General features: G+C 46.6%; 3 protein-coding genes across 4 annotated transcripts in view; 2 read left to right on the forward strand and 1 right to left on the reverse strand.

Moving 5' to 3' along the window:
• Window positions 1–19: 19 nt before the first annotated feature.
• On the forward strand, window positions 20–14,327 carry LOC139049074 (UBA-like domain-containing protein 1). Its single transcript, XM_070524283.1, has 3 exons — window positions 20–465; window positions 588–656; window positions 9,251–14,327. Exons 1-3 carry the CDS (start codon window positions 358–360, stop codon window positions 9,521–9,523), a joined length of 450 nt encoding a protein of 149 aa, XP_070380384.1. The 5' UTR covers window positions 20–357; the 3' UTR covers window positions 9,524–14,327.
• A 5,440-nt stretch (window positions 14,328–19,767) lies between these two features.
• Window positions 19,768–21,768, forward strand: Ddx56 (putative ATP-dependent RNA helicase DDX56). The gene has a single exon (XM_070524299.1). It carries the CDS (start codon window positions 19,895–19,897, stop codon window positions 21,473–21,475), a length of 1,581 nt encoding a protein of 526 aa, XP_070380400.1. The 5' UTR covers window positions 19,768–19,894; the 3' UTR covers window positions 21,476–21,768.
• Window positions 21,769–22,012: 244 nt separating this feature from the next.
• Window positions 22,013–25,793, reverse strand: part of LOC139049081 (guanylate cyclase 32E) — a 29,793-nt gene continuing 26,012 nt past the window's right edge. For both annotated transcript variants that reach the window (XM_070524291.1, XM_070524290.1), the window contains exons 17-18: window positions 24,227–24,318; window positions 22,013–22,291 (exon numbers count right to left, since the gene is read on the reverse strand). In XM_070524291.1, coding sequence (XP_070380392.1) covers window positions 22,115–22,291; window positions 24,227–24,318 — 269 coding nt within the window. In that variant the 3' untranslated portion in view covers window positions 22,013–22,114. The remainder of the gene's footprint in view (window positions 22,292–24,226; window positions 24,319–25,793) is intronic.

The following is a 25,793-nucleotide window of genomic DNA, read 5'->3' on the forward strand; positions in this document are numbered from 1 at the left end:
CAAATACCTTTAATGTCACGTGCGTGTTCAGCCCGTCTTACAGGGGTGAATTGCTAAAACGCAGAGTAGCAGTTGTGCGTTTAAACGAACGCTCAACGGACGCGGGCACAAAACTTCAGAAGCACCTGCTTGGGGTTTGTTTACAAACAGAGCCCACTTCCCAGCCGTGTTTTGAGCCCGAAGACGGAAGCGGAAACGGTCCCGCCGAGGCGACCCAATAGCGACGCAGCCAGTGATCGCACGCCACCAATGGGAGCCCGCGTAGCTGCCTGACGTCACCTCGAAGACCCTCGAGCGAGGCGAAAAACGGCGCAGGAGGCGGCGGTGGGGGTCGTCTCGTACGGGGATTCCGCAGTTATGGATTCCCTTCGGGAGCAGGTGATGATCAATCAGTTCGCGCAGGCAGCTGGATGCGCGAGGGACCAGGCCAAACAGCTACTTCAAGCTGCCCACTGGCAGTTCGAGGTAAGTCGGCGTAGTCGTGTGTCTGAAGAATCAATCGTTGCTCTGCAACCCCCCCCCCTCCCATATCAACATGGCCACGGAACGCTTCCTTCACAACTCGCCCCGACCCTTTCATTTCGCAGACGGCGCTCAGCATTTTCTTCCAAGACGCGGCTGTGCCTGGCTGTCACCCAGCGGGCCACTTTAGCTCGGTAAGCATCGTGGAAACTCTGTCTTTTCGATGACGCAACTCTCTTGCGCTGTCTTCGCACCACGAGTTCCCCCGTGGACAGTCGACGGCAGACTACCCACCTCCTCTTTACTTGCCCTCGCCTGCTACTATCGACGTACAAGCCGCAGCTTCGCGTCGCCTGCGAATGTATGGCTCGCCGTTTTTTCAACCCTTGCCAGTCACCATAGAGCCTTCTTTCGGTCGCCAGCTGCCGTTAGGAGCTAGCCAGACTACACAAGCATGCCTGGCCTTTCGGGGGATTTTTCTTCCGCGCTCCGATTTTGTTATCAGTGACGCCTGCGGTGACAAAAAAGAATAAAACGCGGCTGTTTGCGACAGCCACCGTCGCGCGCTGTCATTCGCCAGCTCGCTGATAATCAACGGCGCTACGCCGGCGTTTCTTGTTCTTACTTTATTCGTGTGTGTCAGCGTTTACTATATGGTTCTCCCTTTCTCATACGCTAGCTGGCAAGTTCTAACTGCCGCCGGTGGTCGTCGCACCGCAAAACGGACCAAATGTAAGGAGCGCGGCGGTAAAAAAAGAAAAACTATAAAAAAGAGCAGCACGCCGACGCGCATGCGTCTGATATGTCGGTGTACCGCCGCTTTCCTGCTGCTGCTGGCGTTTTCGGTTTTGCAATGATGGTTGGCCAACAACGGTGCGTCTGCATGCGACTTCGACTCGTGTATAAACAGACGATCGACGAAGCTGAGGCCTTCGAAAAAGCGATGCCAACGGTAGTCGAGCCGTCGAAACCGTTCCTTCGCGCTGTTCGCTTAGGCACGGCGCGCTGTTACCAACGTACTTTTTGTCGCTTTCTTTCATTGACGAGGCGTCTTTCACGCCTAGACGGCGTGCTTTCATGACCTTGCAAAGCTCACTCGCCGGGAGAAAGGTAGTGGGGAGCGTATGTTACGCAACCTTTACCAGACGGTTTCGATGCTATCTACCTCGCTGGAGCTGCTGCATTTGGCTAAGCGGCTCCGTCGTGGTTGTCGCAATGAATACACAAACAGGAAACAAGTGTGTTGCGAGCTGCGGTGTCGAGATTGCTCGGCTGAGTCGGCTATCTAGGTGCCTTGAGCTGTGGATGTGTTGTTGCCCCGCAGCTGGAAATTAAACTGAAACTCGCCGCATCCATGCAGCTGTTTGTTGTTGCAGTGTTTGCACCCCCCCCCCCCTCCGCCGAAGGGCGACAGATAGGTGACTCACGACAAGGGTGTTCTCTGCTTGCCCTGACAGGAAAAGCGTATTTGCTGTTTGGTCGTCTGTCTGTCGCTTGGAAGATGTTCGTGCGTGTTATCAGTGTAGACGTGTTAGAGGTTTCGTTTGTCCGTATGTCGGCGTTTACGTAGCATTTCCCGTTAGTGGCTATGCTAGCAGTGCCTAACGCAAAAAATAAATTAAAAATGAGAGCCTTCCTGTTTGTTTCGTTCATCTTTATGCTTGCTCGTTGCTGTCGTACGCCACTTGACTGGGCTGTGAAGGTCTTGTCGGCTTCCATTCTCATATTTCGATGCCAGTCTTTGATATTTATGACTGTTATTACAGGACAAATAGAGAATTCTGTAATGAGCCAGTTTAGTAAAGGGTTTAGCCAGTAAATGAATGAGAAATGAGTAAATGAGCCAGTAAAGGGTTTAGATCGTCCAGCGGTGTCCTCGTATGTTTGACAGAAAGTGCGTTCATATTTGTCTGTCAACTCAGTGTTTGAAAGGCTCATACAGTGCCAAGCACTGCGGACACTTATTAAACTGAAAGATGTTTAGGACATTTGATGGTGATGGTAAAGACGTTTCATTGACAGGAAAAGGGGGTTGGGAGAATGGTGGTCGGATTCTCATTCCGGAATTCCGTTGGCTAAGGCCGCCATCTTGGCTCCTTCCACGAGGGCTTGCTGGTTCTCGAGGGTTCAGCTGGACTGGGCTGCCTCCCATTTTTCCCGCGTTGGCTGTTGTACAGTGTCCCAAGGCACTATTAGCCTGAAAGGCCCGTACCATATTGTACAAATCTGCTTTCTACCCTCAAAATTTACCGTTTCGTTGACAAGAATTGTGGCTCGATAACTGGACTATTAAATGATCTCTGTAAATGATGTTCTTCTGCTTTATCTAATCCCTTGGCGGGCCCAGGTATTTTCGTCGCGATAAGCGCAAGTGCTGCAATACATATGCATCAGTTACTAATGGCAATAGGAAGTCCAAGTATTCGGGGAGGGAGGAGGAGGGACCCTAGGGGAGAAAATCTCAGGCAGCAGCGTATGGATGCTGATTTCCCTCTACACCCTCAGGTCCTGGCACCCAAATCAGCTCCTTGCTCAAAGTGAAGACCCCAGATTGTTTTAGGATCCTGCAAGCTAGCAGTGCAGTTCGGCCCTGCATGTAATTTCTATATGCAGATTGCGACTCCACAATGATGTGTGGCATGCAAGATCAGTTATGACGATGAGCCAGAATAAACAGGAGTATATTTTTACTGAGTAAAGACCTAGTTGACGGTCATTGCTTGGTGGATCAATCTCCCGGCCACCTCACGCCAGCTGCTCGGGATCTGAGCCACGCGCCCCCTTCACTTCCCTGGCAATGCCCCGTCCCTAACCATCCGCCATTCCCCGCACCGTCCTCGACGTCGACGCTGCTACAGATGTATCCGAAATAAGGATGCGAAGCTGTGATGGCGATCGCCACTTCTTCCAATTCTGCATTTTCCCTGTGCCAAACACAAAGTCCATTGACCGTCTGCCCTTGAGGGAAATCCCTCCTACTGGACCCGCAGAATCCACAACAAAGGATCGCTGTAATTTAGAATAGATCTGGTCTATCTTCTTGGTTCTTGCCCTCCTCCTTCCTTGGCCATGTTTTGGGTGCACCTTTTTACGAAGGTGCAGTGTCGCAAACTTTGCTCCTCCACTCCTTCGGAATGTCTTGTCTTGTTGCCGTATCGTAAGGACATCTGATGCTCCAGTCCTCCAGCACCTTGCATCTCGTTTTTGTTCCTGCCAATCTGGCATATTGACTTAATAGGTGGGCCTCAATTAGTTATCCGTTGTAACGTGCACCCCCACTGCAGCAAGTGCCCTGTAGGTGTTTTGACCGACAGTCCTAGCACCTTCTTGTATCCTGTTCTAAGCATGACATCGAAATGGTTTAACTTGTACCTCCCCATCCAAAGGTACGGAGCAACGTACACTATTCAGCTGAGTATATAGGCTTGGACCAACTGAAGGGTGTCATTCTCCATCATCCCTCTCATCTTATTGGTGATACGAGTGATCATTCGCATTACTTGTTCGCATGCTGTACGGAGATTAGTAATCATTGCTGCATTGACACCCTTGTTGTTAACCAGTAGTCCCAGGAAGCACTATCTCTACTCAAGGGATTGCGGCGTCATGCACCCTAATTTCGACCGAGGCTTCATCTTCTCATCTGCGGATGATTAGAAGTGCCGATTTTTTTTTTTTTTTTTTTTGAGAGCATGCACAGTTTGCACTACTCTGCATATTTTTAGACCGTCAAAGCAGCCGCTTGCAGCGCCTCGTCCATCTGCCCCAAATTGCCCTTCGTCAACCATACAGGGGTGTCATCTGCATAGAGGGCATGCCGAATTCCCTCTAGGTGATCGAGTTGTTCTGGCAAATTCATAAGGGCAATATTAAAGAGCAGAGGAGAGAGGACTGCCCCTTGTGGCCTACCCCTAGTACCCGTAGGGATTGGTTGGGACCTAACATCTCCCATTTTTACATGAGGTTGGCTGTCCCGCAGAAAGTCTCTGGCGTATTCAAAAGTATTCAAAATCCAGGGCTAAGACGGCTCTACTATTGCATTTGTTGGGTGGGTCAATCTTGCATGGATAGGTGCTCCCTGAAGCCAAACATGGTGTGGGGCATGCAATCGTTTTACTCCAAATATACTGAAAGCTTGGCATAAATTGCTTTCTCTGTCACCGTGCCAGCACATGAAGTGAGTGAAATTGGACAAATGTTGTTAATATTTACCTCTTTGCCCGGTTTAGGGATAAAGCTGACGTCTGCCAATTTCCACGCCAGGGGCAGTTCGCCAGCTCTTCAGCACTCATTGATGTAATCAGTCAGGTGGCCTAGCATCTTCCTGTTAATGTTGGCGAGCAAGCAGACTAACTTTGTCATGTCCTGGCGCCATACCTCTTCTAATGGTTAGTGCTAGTGCCGCCTGTATTTCTTCTACTTTGAAGTCTCTGTCGAGTTCTGGATTATCCTTGCCTTGATACTGCAACACAGGCACATCATCTTTGGTCGTACAGAGGTATTTGCTTGTCAGGGCTGCCACCAGCTGCTCATCCGTACCCGCATAACCGCGGAGTGCTCCCTTGAGGTTCTGCTGCTGCTCTCCCCTCGTCTTGCTGGGCTCGACGAGGCATCGCAGGAGGCTCCACATGGACCTGATGCCAAGCCTGCCTCTTTGTGATTCGCACTTGATTAGCCAGTCATTCCTGGCCAAGGTCCACATGTATTCCTCTGCTTGTCTTGTGATTTCAGTTATGTTGATTTTAAGCTTGTGGTTGTATTTTTGCTTCCTCCATCTACTGGTGAGGCCTCTCCTGGCCTCCGAGAGGTGGAACAGGTGGGTGTCGACATCGTCTGAGGTCTGCAGCATGCTCGTGACTGTCTCTCTGGCAGCTAGTGGCGACTCAGCCTATTTCTCACATTTTTCTATCGGCGAGTTGAGAATTTTCGGACTCTCGAAAAAGCTACCATTCCGCGAACCAGGCTTGTCCTCTGTGTTTAAAATGGTTGTTGTGGTCTAGGTGAATTCGGAGTATATAGTGATCACTGCCTAAGGCTTCGCGCGCATTTTGCCACTCCCAATTTTAACATTCTTGACTAGCGTTAAATCGGGGAATGTGCCGCTTGAAACTCTGTTGCCCATTCTCGTAGGATACTGCGGGTCCGTCAGAATACCAAGATCCATATCCGATATTGATGCTGCCAATTTCCTGCCTTTTACGTTCTCATTGTTGCAACCCCAAAGACATCTGTATGCATTAAAATCCCCCACTATAATTAGAGACTTAGATTTCGCAGCTTGCGCCGCTTTCTGAAAGATTTCGTCAGACTGCTGTCCTGTGGTTTGGATGGCTGTATATATTAAGTATGTATGCCCTTTACTGGAACGAGTGTTAGGGAGAATAGAAATAAAGACATTCTATTTCAGCGTTGAGTTCGAGCTCTATTGTTAAATCCGTAGTGTTCTTGTATACAAGTGAGCAGGTCGAAGTGTTAGTTTGATGCGTACTGTGGGACCTGAGTTTAGCTGCCACATTTACGTCCTGTAAATGTGGCAGCTGACATGATTACATTCGGCCTCTCATCTAGAGAGTCCATCTACTGTTGCAAGGATCCCAGCTTTTGTTTAAAACCCCTGTAGTTCCATTGAAATATTGTCAGCTTTGTTTGACGAGCCATGTTGCAAACTGGGAGAGGTCAGTCCTTGTTGTTCTATGCTCAGGTCAAGTGTGTCAATAAAGCAATCTGCCTGGGGCCCATCTTGTCTATCAATCTGGTTGTCTTAGTCCACAAGCATTAAGCGAATTCCTGTAACTTACAGCCGATCCTAATCTCGTAAGCTTCAAGTTTTGACAGATGCGGCTCTAAGATTTTATGTATTCTCTGAACGCTGAGCCACCGCCCGACGCTCCTCGCCTGATTTCTCACATTCGAGGAGGTAACTTAGTCTCGCTACTTGATGGCGGTGGGGAGGGTTGTCCTCCCCCGTCGCCTGCGCTGAAGGTACCTGCAGTTTCTTTCACTTCAGAAGTTAGGTTGAAAGCAACGTTTAGGTTCCTTGTAAGCATTGCTAGTGTGCCTGGAGGTAAAAGCGTGAAACACTTAAAGTACGAGAATTATGTCAGAGGTGGCATGCGTTACTATTTAAGCAGACTGATGTTTGCCAAGACGTTAAGAGACATGGCTTTATTTCCTCTTTCTTTAATAAAGCAGTATTGATGCACATTTTCAAAGTTGTAGACATTCCACCGTGCCTGATTAAGATTGTACAATATAAAAAAAAATGACGCCACAACAAGACAAATCGCGCCTGTGCCTTGAAGTTTCCTTACTACCTTTGCCGTCTCATGGATTTTGATGGCATCTGTCTGGGTTAAGGTAATTATACACAATAAAGGTACACTACGTTGTATTATAAGAGAGCCAGAAATGAAATTGGCTGGTTTCAAGAACCTGCTGCTGAGCCACTATGTACAACCCAAATATGAAAAAGTACTTTGAAATCCATGACTTAAATATGCTGTGGTTTTGTTGCGAAATTTAAAAACATAGATCTTCAACTTTAATTTTCTCTTCTAATAGTGGACCTGGTACCATGAAATTAAGGAATATAGAGTTTTGAAAGCATGCCTTCTCTCTCTAAACTGATTTAGTGACATTCTAAAGAAAGTTGTGCAAGGCTAATGACAACTGTCATGTAATGACAATTGCATTCTGAAGGAAGTACTAATTATGAGGGCTGTGGGTTTCACCAAAAGGCTGAAGAAGATTTACAGAGGGGTCCTTGCACTGACATGTTTAGAAGTCTCTACTCTGACATGCTTGGTACTCTGTTGCTGTACGAATGTCGGGAGAAAGAAGTGGACTTCGCTGTATATATTTTCTTCACATAGGTTGCACATTCAGTTTGATATGGTTGGACATCATACACAGTGCCAAAAGTTCATAGTGCTACAGCCTGTGATGTAAACAGACATGAATAAATTCACTTTTGGGAAAGTAATGTTATAAGCCCGTATGGTTGTGGCAATATCACATGCATCTCAAGAGGGGCCATAAAGGGATGCTGGGAACTGTGGTTGTTAGAGAAACTGTTTTTCATTCACACGAATGTCGGGCCATCACAAGCACTACAGCAGATTTTAATGTCCCTTGTGTAATTTTAGTGTTGTTCATCACACTTACAGCACGAAAAAATGTGGTCCATGTTATGCAAGGTGTGTGATATATAGGCTCTGACGTAATTAGCAGGGGCACAGCTGTCTCTGGTCATTGCTCGACAAGTTGTGACAGAGCACTTCACCCAGTTATGTAGACTGAAAATAACATTCTTTTTGTACATGTTTCACGCATAGAAAGGTTTACTGCCATCTGCAGAAATTCCACATACAAAAGTAGCACCACACAAGTTTGTGAATATCTTCATTTAACAAGTGGCGTAGGAAGCTTGTGGTGATCATCTTGGCTAAGCATTGTGGCTCTGAGTAGTAGGGTAAGTCCGTGAAATTAATTGAATGGCAATCTACTTTCTTCATAGACTGTAATGGCCCTCTTGGTGTCAGCCTCTGATGTCAAAGGTGTTCACTTTAGATGATTTCACATTTGTAGTGTACTTACAATGGTCAAAAGAAATCTTGCCACTAGTCAATTATTTGACTATTGACACTACAATTGACACTAGTCAATTATTTCATGTGCTGTAACATTGCCTTGCTGTCACAGACTGCGATGTATTTGTTAACTGTCTAACACAGGTGCAGCTAAAGTGAAGCTAATTTCAGTAGTCAGGAGCAGGCAGCCGTAGATTACTATTTGAAAGATTGGTGCACCAATTCAGATCAGAAATCGGTATCAAGTCTGGCTTGATACTAAGTTGAATAAAACCTGCATAAAGACAGCCAAGTGTAATTTAAATTATGAAGGCATCAATCATTATGAAGTTATTTTTTTCTATTGTGGTTTTGAAAAAGCCTGGAGAGTGACTGCCTTTGCTTTGTTTCCTTATTTTTTTTTTTCCAATTGTGAACTAAAGAAGAGCTTCAGAAGAGGGTACTAAAGGACAGGCTGTCAATGAAAATTGAAGTATTTTATACTCTCAACACATTCATGACTTCTAAACATGCAGTTAACGTATCTTTGTTGATGCTATTTGACAGAAGAGAATAAAATGTATGTAATATTTCGTGTTTCTTTGTCTAGTCCTATTACATGTGTAATTGTCAAGAGTACCCATCTCGTGTATGTGTTTTCCAAATAAGATCCATTAAGTATAGGTACAAGGTGTTTGCCCTACCAACCAAGAATTTGCACAATGCTTCTTTGGAGTGATCATGATAGTCTTCACAGCACATAAGCAGAGATTTTCCCTGCAACAGAAAGCGACAAGAGGCTTCTTGTTTTAAGCCATAGATATTAGATTACAGGCAACAATGTGCTGCAGGGATAACAAAAGCATGTTTCTTATGCGATAAATTTCGATGTAACATTGTAATATTCTTAAGACTTCAAAAATGTTTTTTGTTAGTAAAGACTGACAGGCACAAGTAGTCAACAGTTGTAGAGAAATCGTTCATTTATTAGAACTAGAAGAATGGATCAGCTCAGCCATTCCAGGAGTGCGAATGGTCCCAACTCTCGCCATTAGGGGGAGTTGAAAGGAGTGGCATTATGGAGGATCTCCACTTCCCATAATAGAGCGGAATGTAGGGCCCCACTCCACGACTCTGGTGTGCACCAATTTAGCTTTTTGGTATGCGCTTTCCAAGGCAACCCTCAAAGAGGTGAATGCCACTTTGTTGCCAATTCGCAGATGTGCACGCCCGCCAATACGCCGGCAACGCCACCCAACTTTCCCGAGACCCTGCTGTCCCTGTCCAAGCTCTCGGCCGCCACCCCTCCAACGGTGCCTAGCCCCATGCAGGGCTCGGCGCTGCAGGGCGGCTACCAGGGCTGCATGGGTGCGCCGAGCCAGTATGCTCCGCAGCGGAGTGGCGGCGGCGGCATGCCTCCCCATTCTTCCCAGGGCCGCTGCTATCCGGCGAGCACCTCGCCTTCCTCGTCGTCCATGGAAGCTCAACGGTAAACTTCAGCGTGGAGGAAGTGGCTTGTCCCCTCGACAACACGGAAGCGGGGAGCGAACGGGCCTGTGCGCCGACGGGATGCGCTCTGTGCAGCATTGCTTCGTCGTGGTGGCATGAGCGACAGAGCATGTGTCCGGACATTCGATCGGCAATGCCGCAAGCTCGAGGAAGGGTGGGGTTGTGAATGCAGGGGATTGGCACTCGCTGAGGTACGGATGTTGGAATGGTAATTGCTGAAAGTGGCGGTGGCATTCAGTTTGAAGAGGTGTATGCGTGTGTGCAAAGTGTGACGGGCAGCTGTGCCCCTTGGGCACATTGTGTTGGCTCTTATTGTATTACCATCCAGTCTTCGATGGGCTCAATTAGAAGAGAGTACTTCTTAGTCACCCAACACCAGAGGCTTGCGTATTAGACGCAATACCTGAATCATACCTTTTATTGTTGCCATTTTACAACCGAAGGTATTCGGAGCCCGCATGGTCCTTTTGGCGGCACATTGAGATTGTACATCATTTTAGCGATTCAACGCTGCCGGCTCGTAATAGCCGATTTGGTACTTGTAATATGTTATGATATGGGCTGCAGCAAACTATTTCGACTGTTGCGACATTCTAAACGCCTTTTACCTAAATTAGATGCCAAATTCAACTGATCAGAAAAATCTGTGCTTTCAAGGGACTCGTAAAAGGGCTGTGATGCACTAATTCCCTGGGTACTCTGGGATGTTCCTCTCAAACTTTTGAAAATAACGTCGTAAGCCAAGGCGCTTTCTACTTATGTTATTTTTACGGCCGAATACTCGGTATTCCAAAAACGTGCACCCGCTGCTTCGGAGTGCTGATGTCGACGTGTCCCTTGAAAGAGCCCTTGTTTCTGGACTAGACCGGTTGCTCGAATAGGGTCAGATGCTGAGGAAGAAGTTTGGTTCTTTCATGCAGCTACTCTCAACGAGTTTGTAAGGGTATTGCAGCCACCTATGGTGTTTAAGCTAGCACAGTCAGTGTAGTAATTGGCATCGCAGAATTGGTGACACAGGGCAACATTTGCTTCCGCCCTAAGTCTCTTAAATTTTTTGTCCCAGACTGCCCAAAAGCACTGCTATGGGGCAGTGTTTTGGGGAGTCCTGGGCAGTTCGGGATGACAAATCGAAGAGTCCCACTGTCACAAAACCTGCGAAGTAGCACGTGCAACCCCCCGGACGTCATTGACAGCAGAAATGGGGATTGCGACATGCTGCAGTTGTAGAACCAAATCTTCTATCACTCAGTACCCTATTTCCCTTCCTCATTACCCAGAGACTTAAAAGGCCGGATGTGGAGTGTGGTGTGTTAGATGTGGAAGCTAGAGCTGTTGAGAACACTTGTAAGAGTTTTTGTAGAAAATTGCATGTACCCATCACACATTTGCTTGTTTGAAGGTTCTGCAGAAAACAAACCCCCCCCCCTTTCTCGCCCCTTTTAAAAAAAAAAACTTTAGTTCATCACTTGAAGGATCTTGTCAATGTGGTGGTATCGTGTAGTGCTCGAAAAAGAACCGTGGATGCACAGTGCCCGGCGTCTTTTTTTTTTTTTTTTTCCCCTAAATTTGTTGCTGCACACGTGGTTGCTCAAGATGAGTCTCTAGTTCGGAAACCTGCAGCAGGATGACGATGCACATGATCTTTTTTTTCATCCACTGGTGCGTTTCGATTCTCAAGTGACAAGACAACTGTAGCTGTATTCTCAGTTGGATCACTTTCGGGGATACAATCACTTCAACAGACCAGCACTGGACTTGTAAGGCGTCTGTAGGTGACAGCATTCCCAATGCTATGCGAAGACAGTGTGCTCTGCAACATGTCAAGAATAATGTCCCCCATAGGTGCCAATGCATTTGGTGATAATCAAGCAAAATATTGTGAAAGTGATTGTATTGCCTTAAAGTGAATCCACTGTCACTTTTGTTTCATGATATACCGAAGAAGCGATTCAAGCTGGCATGCACGCGCGATGCAAGCAAGAAGTGTTGTTTCTAGCGTTCCCCTTTGTTTTTTTAATTCCTTTTCACCAAGATGAGAGCACACTACTTTGATTAGGCTGTCCTGTTTGATGAGCCGTTGTGGAGGGATATTTGGTGGCACGATTTCATTATTAGCACGTCAGTCTTTGAACATTCTTCTCGTAGTGCATGGCTGTCGGGGAAACTTGCCTTTCATAGCTTATATGCCAAAGCATGACTGGAATTGTGATAACAAGTTGGCTCGTAATCTATTGCTACATGTTTCCGAGCTGATAAGCGCAGCCTTTAAAGTATGCTACCTTGCAGAAATGTAATAGGAGCTCAGTTGTTTGCATTAACTTGGAACAAGCGAAACGAGGATGTGTGGAGCAGAGCGGTGAATTATTGCTCGCCAAGGTCAGTTTGTCGCCACACTGAGACCACTTTCTTGACTTGAGATGCCAAAGGAAAATATTGAGTCGAGCTCGATTAAAAGTTGAGGCTTTTGTCATAACAAATTCGCCATTCGTATTGAAAACGGAGCTTTCGTAAGGGAGAAAATGGCAATAATGAAAAATTGGAGTAGCGCCATCTGTGGTACCAACTATGGTACCTCTCTTTGGACATCACTCTGGCTGATTCACAGAGAGCAGCTGTTACGTCCCCACCACTGCAGAGTGTGGATAGCTTCAGTGCCTCACGCAAGTGAAATGCCAAAGAGTTTCTAGAAGACAACAGCATCGTAGAGGGAGTACGTGGAAAGGTCGGGTCAACTTGCTGATTTTGACATGGGTGGCTCAAATTGAGCGACAGTGGCAATTTTCTGCGCAACAAAGCACAGAGAAAATGATGATAGACTTCTAGACGAATACTGTAAGTTTAGCTCGACGTAATTTTTTTTTTTTAGTGTCCCTTTAAAGTTCCTTTGTTATTGCCAGCCGTATTATTTGCCAGAATTTTGGTCCACATTTGCAGTGCCTGCTAGCTGCACGATTCATTCCTCTCCCTTCAGAGTTGTTCTGCGAGCTTAACTTCAGACGATGGCAAATGCCTGCATCATTGGCCATTTAGCCCTTGGCATGGGGCTTTGTTTCACCAGACTTAACAGGCTAGAAATGCTTGTGTGGCCTGATAAACTCGCTTGGCTCTGGAACACATTTGGCTCTGGCTCAGTGTGGCATCAACGCGGCTTTGTGTATTGCTAGGACGACGGCGGTATCGGCAGGGTTGTGAATGCAAAGCGAGGTGAATCCAGCTCTTTTCCAACGGAAGGCACGACAGGAGGCAGAAACTTTTCTTACTAAAGTTTTTTTCCCCTCTATCCCATAGCATGCGAAGAGTGGTGAACAATTAGCCTCGGGGGGGTCATTTGCCGTTCACCCACGGAGTTGCTCAGTAGTTTTTCTATTTTTGTTTTTTCCTCTACGGATTGTTCTCTCGTGGTTTTTTACAGACTGCTGCATATGCATGCTGCTCCCAAACCCGCTGGTGTTGTCTCTTCCACTCTGTACTAGCGGGAGCTTGTCTCGTACTAGAAGAGGGTTTTGCAGAGAATCCCGACGACTTGTTGCATGCTGGTGTTTGTGCGGGGCTCCAGTGTTGGCGATCTTTGCTAGTGCTCGTGCCGCATGGGTTGCATGTGGCTGCTTGCTGCCTCGAGTGTTCATGCCACTTGCAAGTTTTCTGCAACTCGGTCCCATGAAGTGCATATTCCTCATATCGGCAGCAAACCTGCAACAGCATGTTGATGTTGTTTAGTGCAACGTCCCATTGGGTGTGCAATTATAACTCTGGACACTCTTTTCAGGCATGTCTTTGATGTGAGAGATGCCGCTTTTACTGGCATATCGTATTGGCACCATACTTGGCTGGTCTCTATACTTCCCAGGAGTGGAGGAGCATTCTTTGCATGGAGATGATACAATCGCATCTTAATGAAATTCAGCATGTCCAGTTGATTGAGTCTGTGCTTCTGCTGGAAACTTCTCAAAAAGAGTTCTTCAGCCTTATCATTATTGCATAAACAATGACCTTGAAGTCTGATCATCAAGTACCGGCATCACAAACAATGGCATTGGGCAACTTGAAAAGCCTCGAACCTTTTGGAGCCCCTGGAGAGACTCTTGTGGCACGAGTTAAAGAAAAAAAACTTGGTATCAGTGCGGTTTGTGTGTTGTCGAAGTGATGTTGCAACCGCATCGGCTGGCTTGTAGATGGACCGACCGGCATCCCTCGCAAATGTGCAATTGTCGTCACACTGTCAGTTCTTTTCTCTCTCAGTATTTCAGTGTGCTTATGTGCCTTGGAGCAATTGACAACCATGTCTCGCACAGCTTTTTGCAGGAACTGTCGTTGTGTTGCCAACAAATCGTCTCTTAACTGGGTTTGTCGCGACGTCATAACCTTGTCTGGGGGAAATTGTGTGTACGTTGGCGTCTGCGGTAACAATAGATTACTTGGACGAGTGGATGTTACAACCATGGATATATGTAAGAAGCAATATTGTGTGTCTCGATATTGATATTATACATATTATATATACACATAGTGTAACGTGGCGCAATTCAGTTATAAAGAGTGATTAAGTGACCACCACCTCAATGATGCAGATATTTTATTGAGCTGAACTCTATTTTGTGTCCAGTGAAACATAGTCATACCCTTAAAAAATGACTGCTGCTTGGCAGTTTGTCTGTTTTAACCCTTTTTTTATTTTGTTTTTGTTATTGACTCTCAAGAGTCGTCATAGGACAAGGGTTTGTTGTGCTGGGGCTGACGTATGCATGAGTGTTCATTGACTGAATAAAGACAGTGTCTTGTCACCATGAACTTGAAGACCATGAGTAATTCTTTTGGCAATGCTTCCAGGGCAGCCTGTTACATGAAGCGACTTGTCTTCAAAAGAATATTTTATTGGCCTTAAAATGTATCTCGGTATACTGTGGAATGTTCTCAATGACTGTGCCAAATTACAATCGACCTTAGCCATATTCTGAAGTCTGCTGTCAGGAAATGATACCGTGAATTGTGGAACCAGTAAATTGTGGCTGAATTTACCAGTGGCAAGTTGTCTGGGATAGCATGTACATGCTGACCAAACAGAATTGCATAGTGAATGCCGTCGGACATATGCACCGATGGCATTCACTAGCCATCACATTCAGCATTCACTAGTTAGCCTGTACTTTGTGCTAACTTAGCAGCACAAGGATCTTGGGATGCGATTCGAGCGTACTGTTTTCGAAGCTTGGTAGAAATGCAAGAACAGTGCATATTCTTGCCATGAACAGTAAATTCGGCCGTTCTAAACTATCAAAAATGACTGGGGGAGCGGCTTCTGCTTGCCTTGTGTGTGTGTGTTTCTCCCCATACGTTTTGCAAGTTCAGCTATGGCAACAATGTGTGCAACAGGGAGCACCAGAAACAAAGCACGGCAATGAACTTTGATTGCTTTCTTTGTCGTAAGGCTAGTTCACTAAAAAATGCCGAGAATCGTTTTCTCCGTGACAGAAAAGTTATTTTCTCGTCTCCGATGATGATGATGACCTAATAGTACCCCTTTGAAACGGGGCGGAGAAAGATGGCCAACTTTTGGATGAACTGCGCGAGGATGGGACACGTAAGGAAACAAACACGAGCGTCTAGTCATATATCACCTGGCCTGGTTGACTTAATCAGGTATATGCTATGCATGCATTTTATCTAGCGTTTTTGTATACATCACTTTATTCTTTTTATTTTCAAAATCTGCCTCCTACCGCTAGCCGTGACTACGAGATCTGGTCATATCAATCTCTTCCCTACTTTCCACCAATACTCTAAACGGCTCTTGCTTACCTTGACTGCTGACCGGTTGACGCTTCTGGAAGGTTTACGTTACCTACGGTTCTCACTGGGCGAATCACTTCCCATTTCATTAAGATATGCCTAGTATGAGTGGTCTCCGAATATTTGCTCCGGCATATTTTTGTCCCTAGGCAACCGTGGCTCGAGCCTCAAATAGCAAAGGCCTTTGTGTTATATAGTATAGTATAGCTGTCATTTGTGTTATAGTATAGATTTTTTTCCCTTCTAATTTCTTCCCATTCTTGTAAATCTCCACATTACTTTTCGTTTCCATTCTGTGCATCCAATGAACCGTCTCTCTGCATCTAACACTTGCAGCGGCCTCCGAGATTACCGTGGTATCTGTTACCGTCTCGGAGGCGGCGGAACGGTTGCGGAGCAGACGACGTCGGCTGCGGGAGGTGGGAAGCGCGGAGCCGAACTACACAGGCTATGCGGCATTTTTCTTTTGAATGTTGCCATGAACAAATGAAATCTCAATTTGTCGCAAGAAATGTCGTGAAACTTGTTTTTAAGTTTTTCGAAGTGGTTCGCACAGTTCTTAAACGCGCTTTGCCAATATTGCGACAAACGGTTGGAGTTAGCAGACGTGTTGCTTTGCATCAGTTTGTTTGTGAAGGATTTCGAGTTGACAGACGTACTTCGGGGCAAGATTTATTTAGTTGTATGCCGGCTCGTAGTTCCAGCGTCCTTTATCTTTCCTTTCTGCATTAATTCAAGACCTCCTAAATGTGAATCCTTCTACTTGTGGTGCCCAACAAAGACGGCATGTCATCACGCCTTGTTGCTGCGTGCCACAATGTAAGTCAAGCACTGAGTGCAGGCATCCCGGCCTATCCTTTCATGAAATACCTGTCGACGGCAGTTTGCGGGAAAGATGGCTTGAGGTAATTCCTAGAACTGTATGCCCCGACGCGCTAACTTCAAACTCTCGACAGTTAATTTGCACTTTCGGGAGTACGATTTCAGAGAAAGCTGCAAAATAGGACTTCGACCTAAAAGTAAGCTTTAGCTCGGGCCCAACTCCGACGCGGCCTATCCAAATACATGTAAAACGCAAAAACGTTTTTCTGAGATAACCCCTGGACCGATCTTAATGAAATTTAATGCATTTTAGAAGGAAAGTCAAGTTCTAGTGACTGTGTGGAAGCGGAATTTCGATTTAGAGCCAGAATTTTGTCAAAATAATTTTCAAAAATTCGCAAGTTTGTGCTCGGGTGCTCGTGATATCCCTGCGATACCTCTCAACAAAAGCGGACGAATTACTTGAGGTGCGAAGAGTTTCTCAAGCTACCTTGCGCTAGAACTGGCAGCGCTACAAAAATACTTCGGCACTGCGTCCGGTTAAGTCGGTTTCAGCGAGTTGGTTCGCTCCGGCCTGGAAGCAGCTAGATCTTGAGAGTGGACACACCACAGTCATGAAGTATATATATATATATATATATATATATATATATATATATATATATATATACACGTTGTTGACGAATTATACGTAGTTATACGAAAGCTGCTCTACCACAAACAGAGGGACGCGTTCGTTGGCGATGCCGACCTAGGTCCTGACCTCGAGTACCAATTGCTCTTGCAGCTGGAGGTGAACACCTGGCGAACTCACTGTGTTTTCGGCTATGTGGCCGGCACGCAAGATATATGATACCAGGTGTCGGTTATTTCTTCACCAAAGGTTGCACTGTGCTCGCCGAGATCGTTTGCCGCGTCGTCATCAAAACAGTCAGCATTGGTTTTTTAGATCATCAGAGTTGTAACCGAGAGCCACAAAATCAACGTAAGCGCTATGGAAATTTTGAGCGGAGGAGAAGCAAAAACGCGGGCACCACATCCGGCAGATCCACCGATGGATATATCCTTCCCGTCAGATCCAGGTTATAAAGAACGCGTTCAGGTCTCAACCGTCAGAGCCACATTATAAAAAACGCGTTCACACAGGTCTCAATTCCTGGCCACGAAATTTGGTGAAAACGAGGAAACTATATCAAAATGCTCTACAAGATAGAAAGGCTAGGCTGTCGAAACGAAATGTTTTTTGTTCTGGTTTCAGTTTCGTTCAACTGAAAAACGTTCAGTTCCGGTTATGCTCTGGAACGAAAAAAAAAAATAAAACTTATCCATAACGGTTAACGGTTTTAGTTAGCATGCAAAAATTTTAGAATCAAGGTAACGGTGAAAATGTAGCTTTTTTTTTCTCTCTCAATAAGTGGATTATGAATTCTGAGATCACCATGTTCAGTGCCCCTGAGTCAAGGTGGTTCTTTATTCTACATAGAGAAAGAAATTGTATACATGTTAAGGCACCGAGCGTGATCTCGGAAGCATGGAGTGCACCCGGCGAAAGGCGAAGTCGCTGTTCCGATAAAACGAACTTGAACGATAAAACTCGCTAACAAAGCGTTGTCCCCGTTGAAAACGAAATGATAAGCTCTTCAGCGCGCAAGCCTTGTGTTTTGCAACGACGCCGAACTGCTAGTGCATCGAACGGCAGACTTAAAGGGACACTAAAGCGAAACAATAAATCAGTTTAGACTAATGAGGCATTGTTTGAGAACCCTGCAGGCAGTCATTTAAAAAAAATTGTTTGATTATTTGATGAGAAAATGAAGGTACAAGTATCAGTATTTGAATTTCGCGTCGAAACCTCAGCGCCGGTACGACAGCGTGACGTCAGGGATTCCAAAGTATCTTTTCGCATTTGGGCCGCGTTGGCTGAATAAAGGTTTCCGAAACTTGCCATGTTTAATATTTGGTTCCGTTAGAACACATTGTAGTAAATCTGTACCGCTAATATAATTAGTAGGCCCTAGAAGATGCCATCAAAATCCAAGACGTCACAGCCCCCAGGTGCGGGGACTTGAGTAGGCGTCGCCACCCGTATTTCGTGCTTGCGCTTTTTCTGGCTTTCCAAACGTCTTGTCGTTGTACGAGTGGTGTTTTTGGTGTTGTAGAACGGTAATTTACTGATGCAGAAGAAATCGTTTTTCACTTTAGTGTCCCTTTAAGATTAGTGGAGCGCTCGATCGGATATATCGCTCGCACTATCCCTGCCTGAGATACGCGCTTCGCCTGAGATACGCGCTAATGCTTTTACTTGTGCTTATATACGCTGCCTGACGTTGGTTGTTTGGGATGGCCGATTTGCCCTCTTGAACCGATCAAAAAATATTTCGGTTTCACTCCGAAGGGAAATAAGTAATGTTTTGGTTTCGTTTCCGTTCCGCTCAAAATATCGCTATTTCTCGTTTCTTGTATTTGTTTCTGTTCCGGTAATTCCGACGCACTGCCAAATGCAGTCGATCAACAGTGCAGCCAATAAGCTGGGTTTCTTACGAAGAAGCACGTCTTTCCTTCGAATATTAAAAAAGAAATTGAATATATGTGAGGACGGCCGTGCATGCAGTGATTTTCTCACGTAGCACTCAAGTAACTCAGAAATCGGGCACGTCGACACACAGCTGTAACTTCGAATTTGCATCGGTGGGCCTCACATGTTGAGCTCAAACGCTGCACGTATTGTTTAATTTACGCGTTCTTGACCTTTCGCGAGTGTCGGTGAACGCGAACTACAGTGCAATTCGTCCTCGAACTGTCGGCAGTATGAACTGCACGTAAGTTAACTTTCACTTGTTGCACCGGGACAGTTCTGTTGTGTGCGATCAATGAACTCGGTCGACCAAGCAGCACTTGTCTGCAAAGCAAACTCGAATTAAGCGCTTTTTCGTTCAAGCAAGACGAGCAAGCAAAAGCAAAAAGCGATGGACTGTAGAAACTCGACCATATCCTGACGGCTGGTGCTTTGGCGGAGGCAACGACATCACAGGCTAAAACGTAAGGCCCAAGTTTAACACGCGTGTGTCGATACAGCGCAGCTGGTGAAAGCCAATTAATATTCTTTAAAAAACACATTTGCCGCATAGAGATTAACGCAAAGCTGACAAGACGTATAAAACGTATAACATACCAGCACCGTGCTGCACGACGTAATAACATGCGGGCAAACCGTTGCTATCATGAAACTGACTAACTAACGAACAGACGAAAAAAACGCCCGCGAGAACGCTCGCTAGCAGACGCCTGTCGGACGCGGCGGCGGAAGCGTTCGGCCGCCGCCGGAAGTTGGAAAGGCAACGAGCGTCCTCTCACGGCGAGCATCTAAAATATAGCAAAAAAAGGCATTTTTGACGTCATGCGCTAATCACTCCCATAAAAGTATAAACAATAAACACTCCCCTAATTTTTTTGTTTTTTAATGAAAGATTTGTTAGATAGTTGTACTTCTAAACAGCTGTTTAAAATAATATCGCCACGCAATCTTATGCGTAAACTAGCGCCACACGTTTTGGGCGTGACGTACGCGCAAATGTGCTCTTGGTCTGTGCTTGTTTGGGATTAGAGCTATTCAAAAGCAACATGGCGGCCCCCGCGCGGCCGTAAGCAGCTGTCGTAGACAACGTGCGTGCGTGCGTCGTAGTGTGAATCGCACATTGTGTGCCTGACATACACATTTTGTCAGCGCGAGCCCAGCAACGGTAAGCATGTCGAGCAAAGAGCTCGAGTTCCACGAGATGGGCCTCGACGATCGCCTGCTCAAGGCCATCGCCAAGCTCGGCTGGGGCAAGCCGACCCCCATCCAGGAGAAAGCCGTGCCGCTCATCCTCGAAGGCAAGGACGTGTTGGCTCGAGCCCGCACTGGCAGCGGCAAGACGGGCGGCTTCTGCCTCCCGATGATCCACCGGCTGATGCAGTACCGCGGCGACCAGGAGCCCGCGACTCGAGGTCTCATCCTCGCGCCCACGAAAGAGCTGTGCAGTCAGATAGCGCGCTGCGTCTCCCAGCTGTCCGGTACGTGGTTGCGCTGCGTCGACGTGTCGGGCACCGCCGATCTGGCCGTCCAAAGGCCGCTGCTGGCCGAGCGCCCGGCCGTCGTCGTTGGCACGCCGTCGCGGTTGCTGGCCCACTTGAAGGCGGGACACCTGACGCTCAAGCTCGAGATGCTCGTCATCGACGAGGCAGACCTCGTGCTGTCCTTCGGACACGAGCAGGACCTCAACGAGCTGCTCACGCGACTCCCCAACCGGTGCCAGACGGTGCTCACCTCGGCCACGCTCAGTCCCGAGGTGCTGAACCTCAAGCGCCTGGCACTCCGCAATCCGGTGACGCTGAAGCTTCAGGAGGGCGAGCAGGACCAGCAGCGGCTCGCCCAGTACGTCATCCGCTGCGAAGAGGACGACAAGTTCGCCCTCCTGTGCGCGCTGTTCAAGCTCCGGCTCGTGGTGGGCAAGACCCTGATCTTCGTCACCACCGTGGACCGCTGTTTCGTCGTCAAGCTCTTCCTCGAGCAGTTCGGCGTGCGCTGCTGCGTGCTCAACTCCGAGCTCCCTCTGGCGTCGCGCGCCCTCATCCTGAACCAGTTCAACGAGGGCCGCTACGAGATCATGGTCGCGTCGGACGAGAAGGGCGTCGAAGCCCAGGACAAGGCGCCCAAGAAGAGCAAGAAGCGCAACCAGGACCCCGAGTACGGCGTGTGCCGGGGCCTGGACTTCCAGAACGTCGCGAACGTCATCAACCTCGACTTCCCGACGACCGTGCAGGCCTACCAGCACCGCGTGGGACGGACGGCGCGTGGAGACCGCAAAGGGACGGCCTTGTCACTGGTCAAGGACCGGGAGGCGCACCTGCTCGAAGCCGTCCAGAAGGCGCTCCCAGAGGGCACGCTCAAGCCCTACCTGTTCCGCATGGAAGAGATCGAACCGTTCCGGTACAGGAGCAAGGACGCCTTTCGCGCCGTGACGCGAATCGCGGTGCGAGAGGCGCGTCTGAAAGAGATCAAGACGGAGATGCTCTCGTCGCAGAAGCTGCAGTCCTTCTTTGAGGAGAACCCGAGGGAAAAGCAACTCTTGCGACACGACAAGGCGCTGCACATCATAAAGCACCAGCCGCACCTCAAGCACTGCCCGGATTACATCATCCCTCCGACGCTGCAGCGCAGTCTCCAGAAGGAAAGTGCCAAGGCTCCGCAGCCCGTCAAGCGACCCAGGACACGTGAGGAACGCAACAGAAAGTACGGCAAGAAGCCGCGCAGAAATGACCCGCTTCAGAGTTTCAGTTGTGACTGAGATGTGTTATAGATGTGGCATAGAACCTACCATGTTGTGTCATTGTTTTTCTACAGAGCCCAGCTGGAAGAGTGGCAAACAATGTGACATCTAACCCAAGTGTGTCAGTTGCCACACGTGTTGAATGCACAGCCATCGTTGGTACGATTGCAAGGGAGCCTTTTCTCATTGGCGTTCACTTCTTCCCAACTGCTGTGCGCCACTTTTGTCAGGCTGCATTTTCTAACTGTTTTTAAGGAATACAGTTTGACTGTCAAAGCAGGTAATAAATAATGGTTGCCTGTGTACTCTAATACTGTGTAACATTGTGTTTAGCTATTACATTCCTCACCTTGCTGCCATTTGTACATTCAAGTGAGCAGATTAAAGGCCACATGTGTGAGGTCACATGTGTGAAACGTGTTGCTGTTGCCATAAGGCATGTATAGGTTGAAACACTAAGCGCTAGACCTGTTGTAGGACAAACACTGATGTAAATTTCATCGTGTTGCTTCCTTTCCTCCTCCCATAATTGCCTGTCATAGCCTGAATTGCAGCATTGTCACTGATGCTGGCAAAGACAGAAACAACGAAAAGACAGGGTTCTTGGTAGTTTCGGCGTGGTTGTATTTCAACGTATGTTGATGGGTGTGCCAGGTTTCAGCTGATGCCCTGCCAGGGTGGCGCACCCAGGTCCGGGCAAGAATGACTGCCCTCCGATGGCTGAGAATCGTATGGGCCTGACCAGCTTTCAATGTTCTGGAAGCCAGTGGTCGAACGGCACCGGACACCAGATGCTCGACCCTCGAGCCAGAATGTCCGCATGTCTCCTTTTCCCTGCATCAAGCAGAGCAATAAGAACACAAAACTGCAAGAGTTCAAGCGAAATTCAGTGGCGATTTAGCAATAAACGCGATAGAAATGCCTTAGCATTATGTCGCACCTCTTTGAGATTCCAGGTTCATTATTTTAACCATGTTCACCACATTGCAGAGTGTTGTTCGGGAGCTCACTCGACACACATTGTGCCTCTTCAAGGAGCGAAGTGCAACTGACGGTGGTCAGGAGCAGACCAGTTAAACCTCAATACAATGAACTTCAGTATAATGAAATTCTTGATATAGCAAAGTATATTACTTTTCATAACCTATTGTCCATATAACACCGCATATTTAGAACTTTAATATAACAAAGTGTGTTTGCATGCGACCTCGATACAACAAAATTTCACTGCCGCCGCCAAGAAATGCTGAGACAATAAACTGAAACATCCGCACACGCAGATGGTCAAATGACTGAATTAAATAACATAATAGACAATATGTTGTTGTTTACCATGTTACGAGGGAAATGACAGCAGAAGACGAGAAGGCAGCCTGACAACTACGGTGCAATACAAAGAATGGACACAACAAACCCGTTATGAGCTTTTAACTCGCGTTTTTAGTAAAAGGGCACTTGTTGTTTTGACCACTGGCCAAATTCACGTCTTTTGATATTCATAGACTACAATGGGTGCTAAAATGACCATCGGAGGAGATGTCAATGTGTTGCGAACTGAGCTCACATTTCGATCACTGGTGAACCTTCCCTTGCAGATAGGGTACATGTAGAGAGCTTTCTTTTCTGTACCACTTTGCATGTGACATTTGTTTGGAGGGCTGGGTACTTATCCTTGTATACGTCTCTCCACAGCTAACATTAACATGAGGAAAGAATTGCTGAAATATAGGCAACAACAGAAACATCAGTATGCAAAGCACAAAATAAGAACATCTAAAGTTGACCTTGATTTGCAGATACAGCATACTGGTGTGGAGTTGATAATCTATATGGGGTGTCCCAGCTAACATTAGCCCAGCTGTTGAATGAATATATATGTATATATAAACGAAACACAATGCAAGATACAGTTTTAAACATAGAACATTCAATCATTAGACCTCTGACAACTGCACGCCGCATATCTTATGGTTGTAACATGCGCTGTGTTTTTTAACTCTTCATTGAACAGCTTGGCTGACATTAGCTGCAACACGTGGTTGATGGGCTCTCTCCTCATGCAGGGTACTATGAATTAATAAACGAAGCACTGAGACGCGAGATTGTGTTTGTGTAAGGCGTGGAGAAGAATTTTATTCAGTCACAAGTCAGGAGTTCGCATAGTGACCGCCTGGGACCTTGCCAATCAAGCATGAAATGGGCCCCATGCAAAAATATCACAATGTTCTATAACACAGCATGTGTTAGCTTTATGTATGTTTGTAGAGGAACAAAAGTTAATGTACTGTAATATGATTTGGTACAAATGCAATAGAGATAAAATTGCCAACACAAATACAAAACGACAGAAAGCTGAGCTAGTTGGTAAGGATTCATTATGCAAAAAAGAGGTGAGGTGTGCAGACAGTACACAAGAGTAGAGAAGTGGACAACACGAACACCGTGTTTGTGTTGTTCGTGTTGTCCACTTCTCTACTCTTGTGTCCTGTCTGCAAGCCTCACCTCCTTTTGCATAATACAAAGAATAGTAAGAGGAAAGCATATGATACAGAAACAGCTTTGTTTAGAAGGGTGAAACATATGTGTCACATTTAATCTACTGTTTAGCACAGCTTGCAACGTGCACATTATTTTTAATGCACAGTGAGAGAGCATTCAATATCTTGGCTGCTGCATAATCACAAAAGCCCGCGCTCTCCATAAATGCTGTTAATCAGTGGAAGTTTGTGACAAAACTGATAATGTCTTGAAAATAAGGAGGAACCTTGCCTTAACATAGACGAGTCCTCGTTCTTCCAGGACGTACCCTCCTGCTTTGTCCAGGAGCTGCTTGCAGCTCTCGCTGCAGTGGATCTTGAGTGCTGCATGGAACGAGGTGCCCTCTAGACAAACTACCAGTTTGCCACTAAGCTGACATACGACTGGCTCAGTGCTTTCAGATGGTTGAGAAGCGACGGTTTCGATTAGTACTTCTGATTGCAAAAGTGCTGGTGCTCTGCTTACGCGTAAGCAGGCCTTAGCCATGTTGAAATGGCCTTGTGCTATGCAAATCTTGAATGCTATGTGGGTGTGTACTAACCAGCCATGGTCTCTGTAATGCACGGATTGCTTTTGTTCGATTCTATTCCTTTCAAATATCAGACACCATTAATGACTGGTCGGGGCACGTGAAAAGGGTGCTGCTTGGGCCAGTGCTAAAGCCTGATAAGGAATAGCATGGAAATATAATCGTTACAGTGTCTACTCTTCCGGCCCTGATATCTGCATAGCAACAGTAAATCAGTTTAAACTGGCCAATCATTCTTTCACTACCCTTGTTTTCATTCATTTGGCTGCAAAAGGTCCATTATTTGAGGAGAAAACGGAGGTAAACTTTACCTTCTTTAAACTTCCCGCCGCAACATCAACGTCGTTACGTCATTGTGACGTAAAAATTTTATACAGGGTCCACCAGCTTATTCGTGCCCACCATTAAAAACATCCACGAGCGCTTTACGAGAGTGCAGCCAACTTACTATTGTTCACTGTCCTCTTAAGCAAGTCCAAATATTTTTTTACTATGAACATATGTAAGTATTTATAATAGTTAATTAACCACCTCTTAATGTATTGCTTTAAGCGCGGAATCCGATGTACGCGCAGTAGTTGTATAGCCTCTTAAGAAATATTGAAATAATCATTTACCTTGACTGTTGCTGCTGGGGTTTTATTTTTTTCCTAACAGCAAAGCAAGCGTGCGATATTTGAAGAATGTATCACGTGACTGGACGCTCGTACGCAGTGACATTAGTTCCCTCAAACATGTTACCAGCGGGTGATCAATTATGCACGCTGACTGAAGGCATAAACAGGCCCTGAGCGACGGATATGTATTGAATACAATGACCTTAATCGGCTTCCACTTTTGTCGACATACCTTGTCTGTTAAAGCTATAACGCAAATGAAGCCATGGGATATGCGATGAATGACGCATGGCTATTCCTAAAACTCTGTCGGTGTTTTGGCTGCGCGAAGGCCAATGAGGTCTTGGCGGCGGATGGCGATTTATCGGAGACGACGGCTGAAGCCATCGTCTATCATGTTTTGCTTGCGGCCTCTTCGGTCTGCGTGGAGCGTCGTTAATGGGTTTGTAGCATGTTTAACGACACTAAGCCCCTATAGTGACGTGGGGCTTTTTCAAGTACCCCGTGCTTCTCTTGCAGCCTTGTAACATTAAGCACATAGCAACTATCACCACGGAAATAAATTGTTTGAATAGTTCTCCCGACTTCTGCGTTGAATATTTTGTGATTCAAGCAATACGTTAAGAGTTAGTTAAACAACATAATATACTTA

This window comes from Dermacentor albipictus, chromosome 8 (assembly GCF_038994185.2).
Source record: "Dermacentor albipictus isolate Rhodes 1998 colony chromosome 8, USDA_Dalb.pri_finalv2, whole genome shotgun sequence".
NCBI lineage: Eukaryota > Metazoa > Arthropoda > Arachnida > Ixodida > Ixodidae > Dermacentor > Dermacentor albipictus.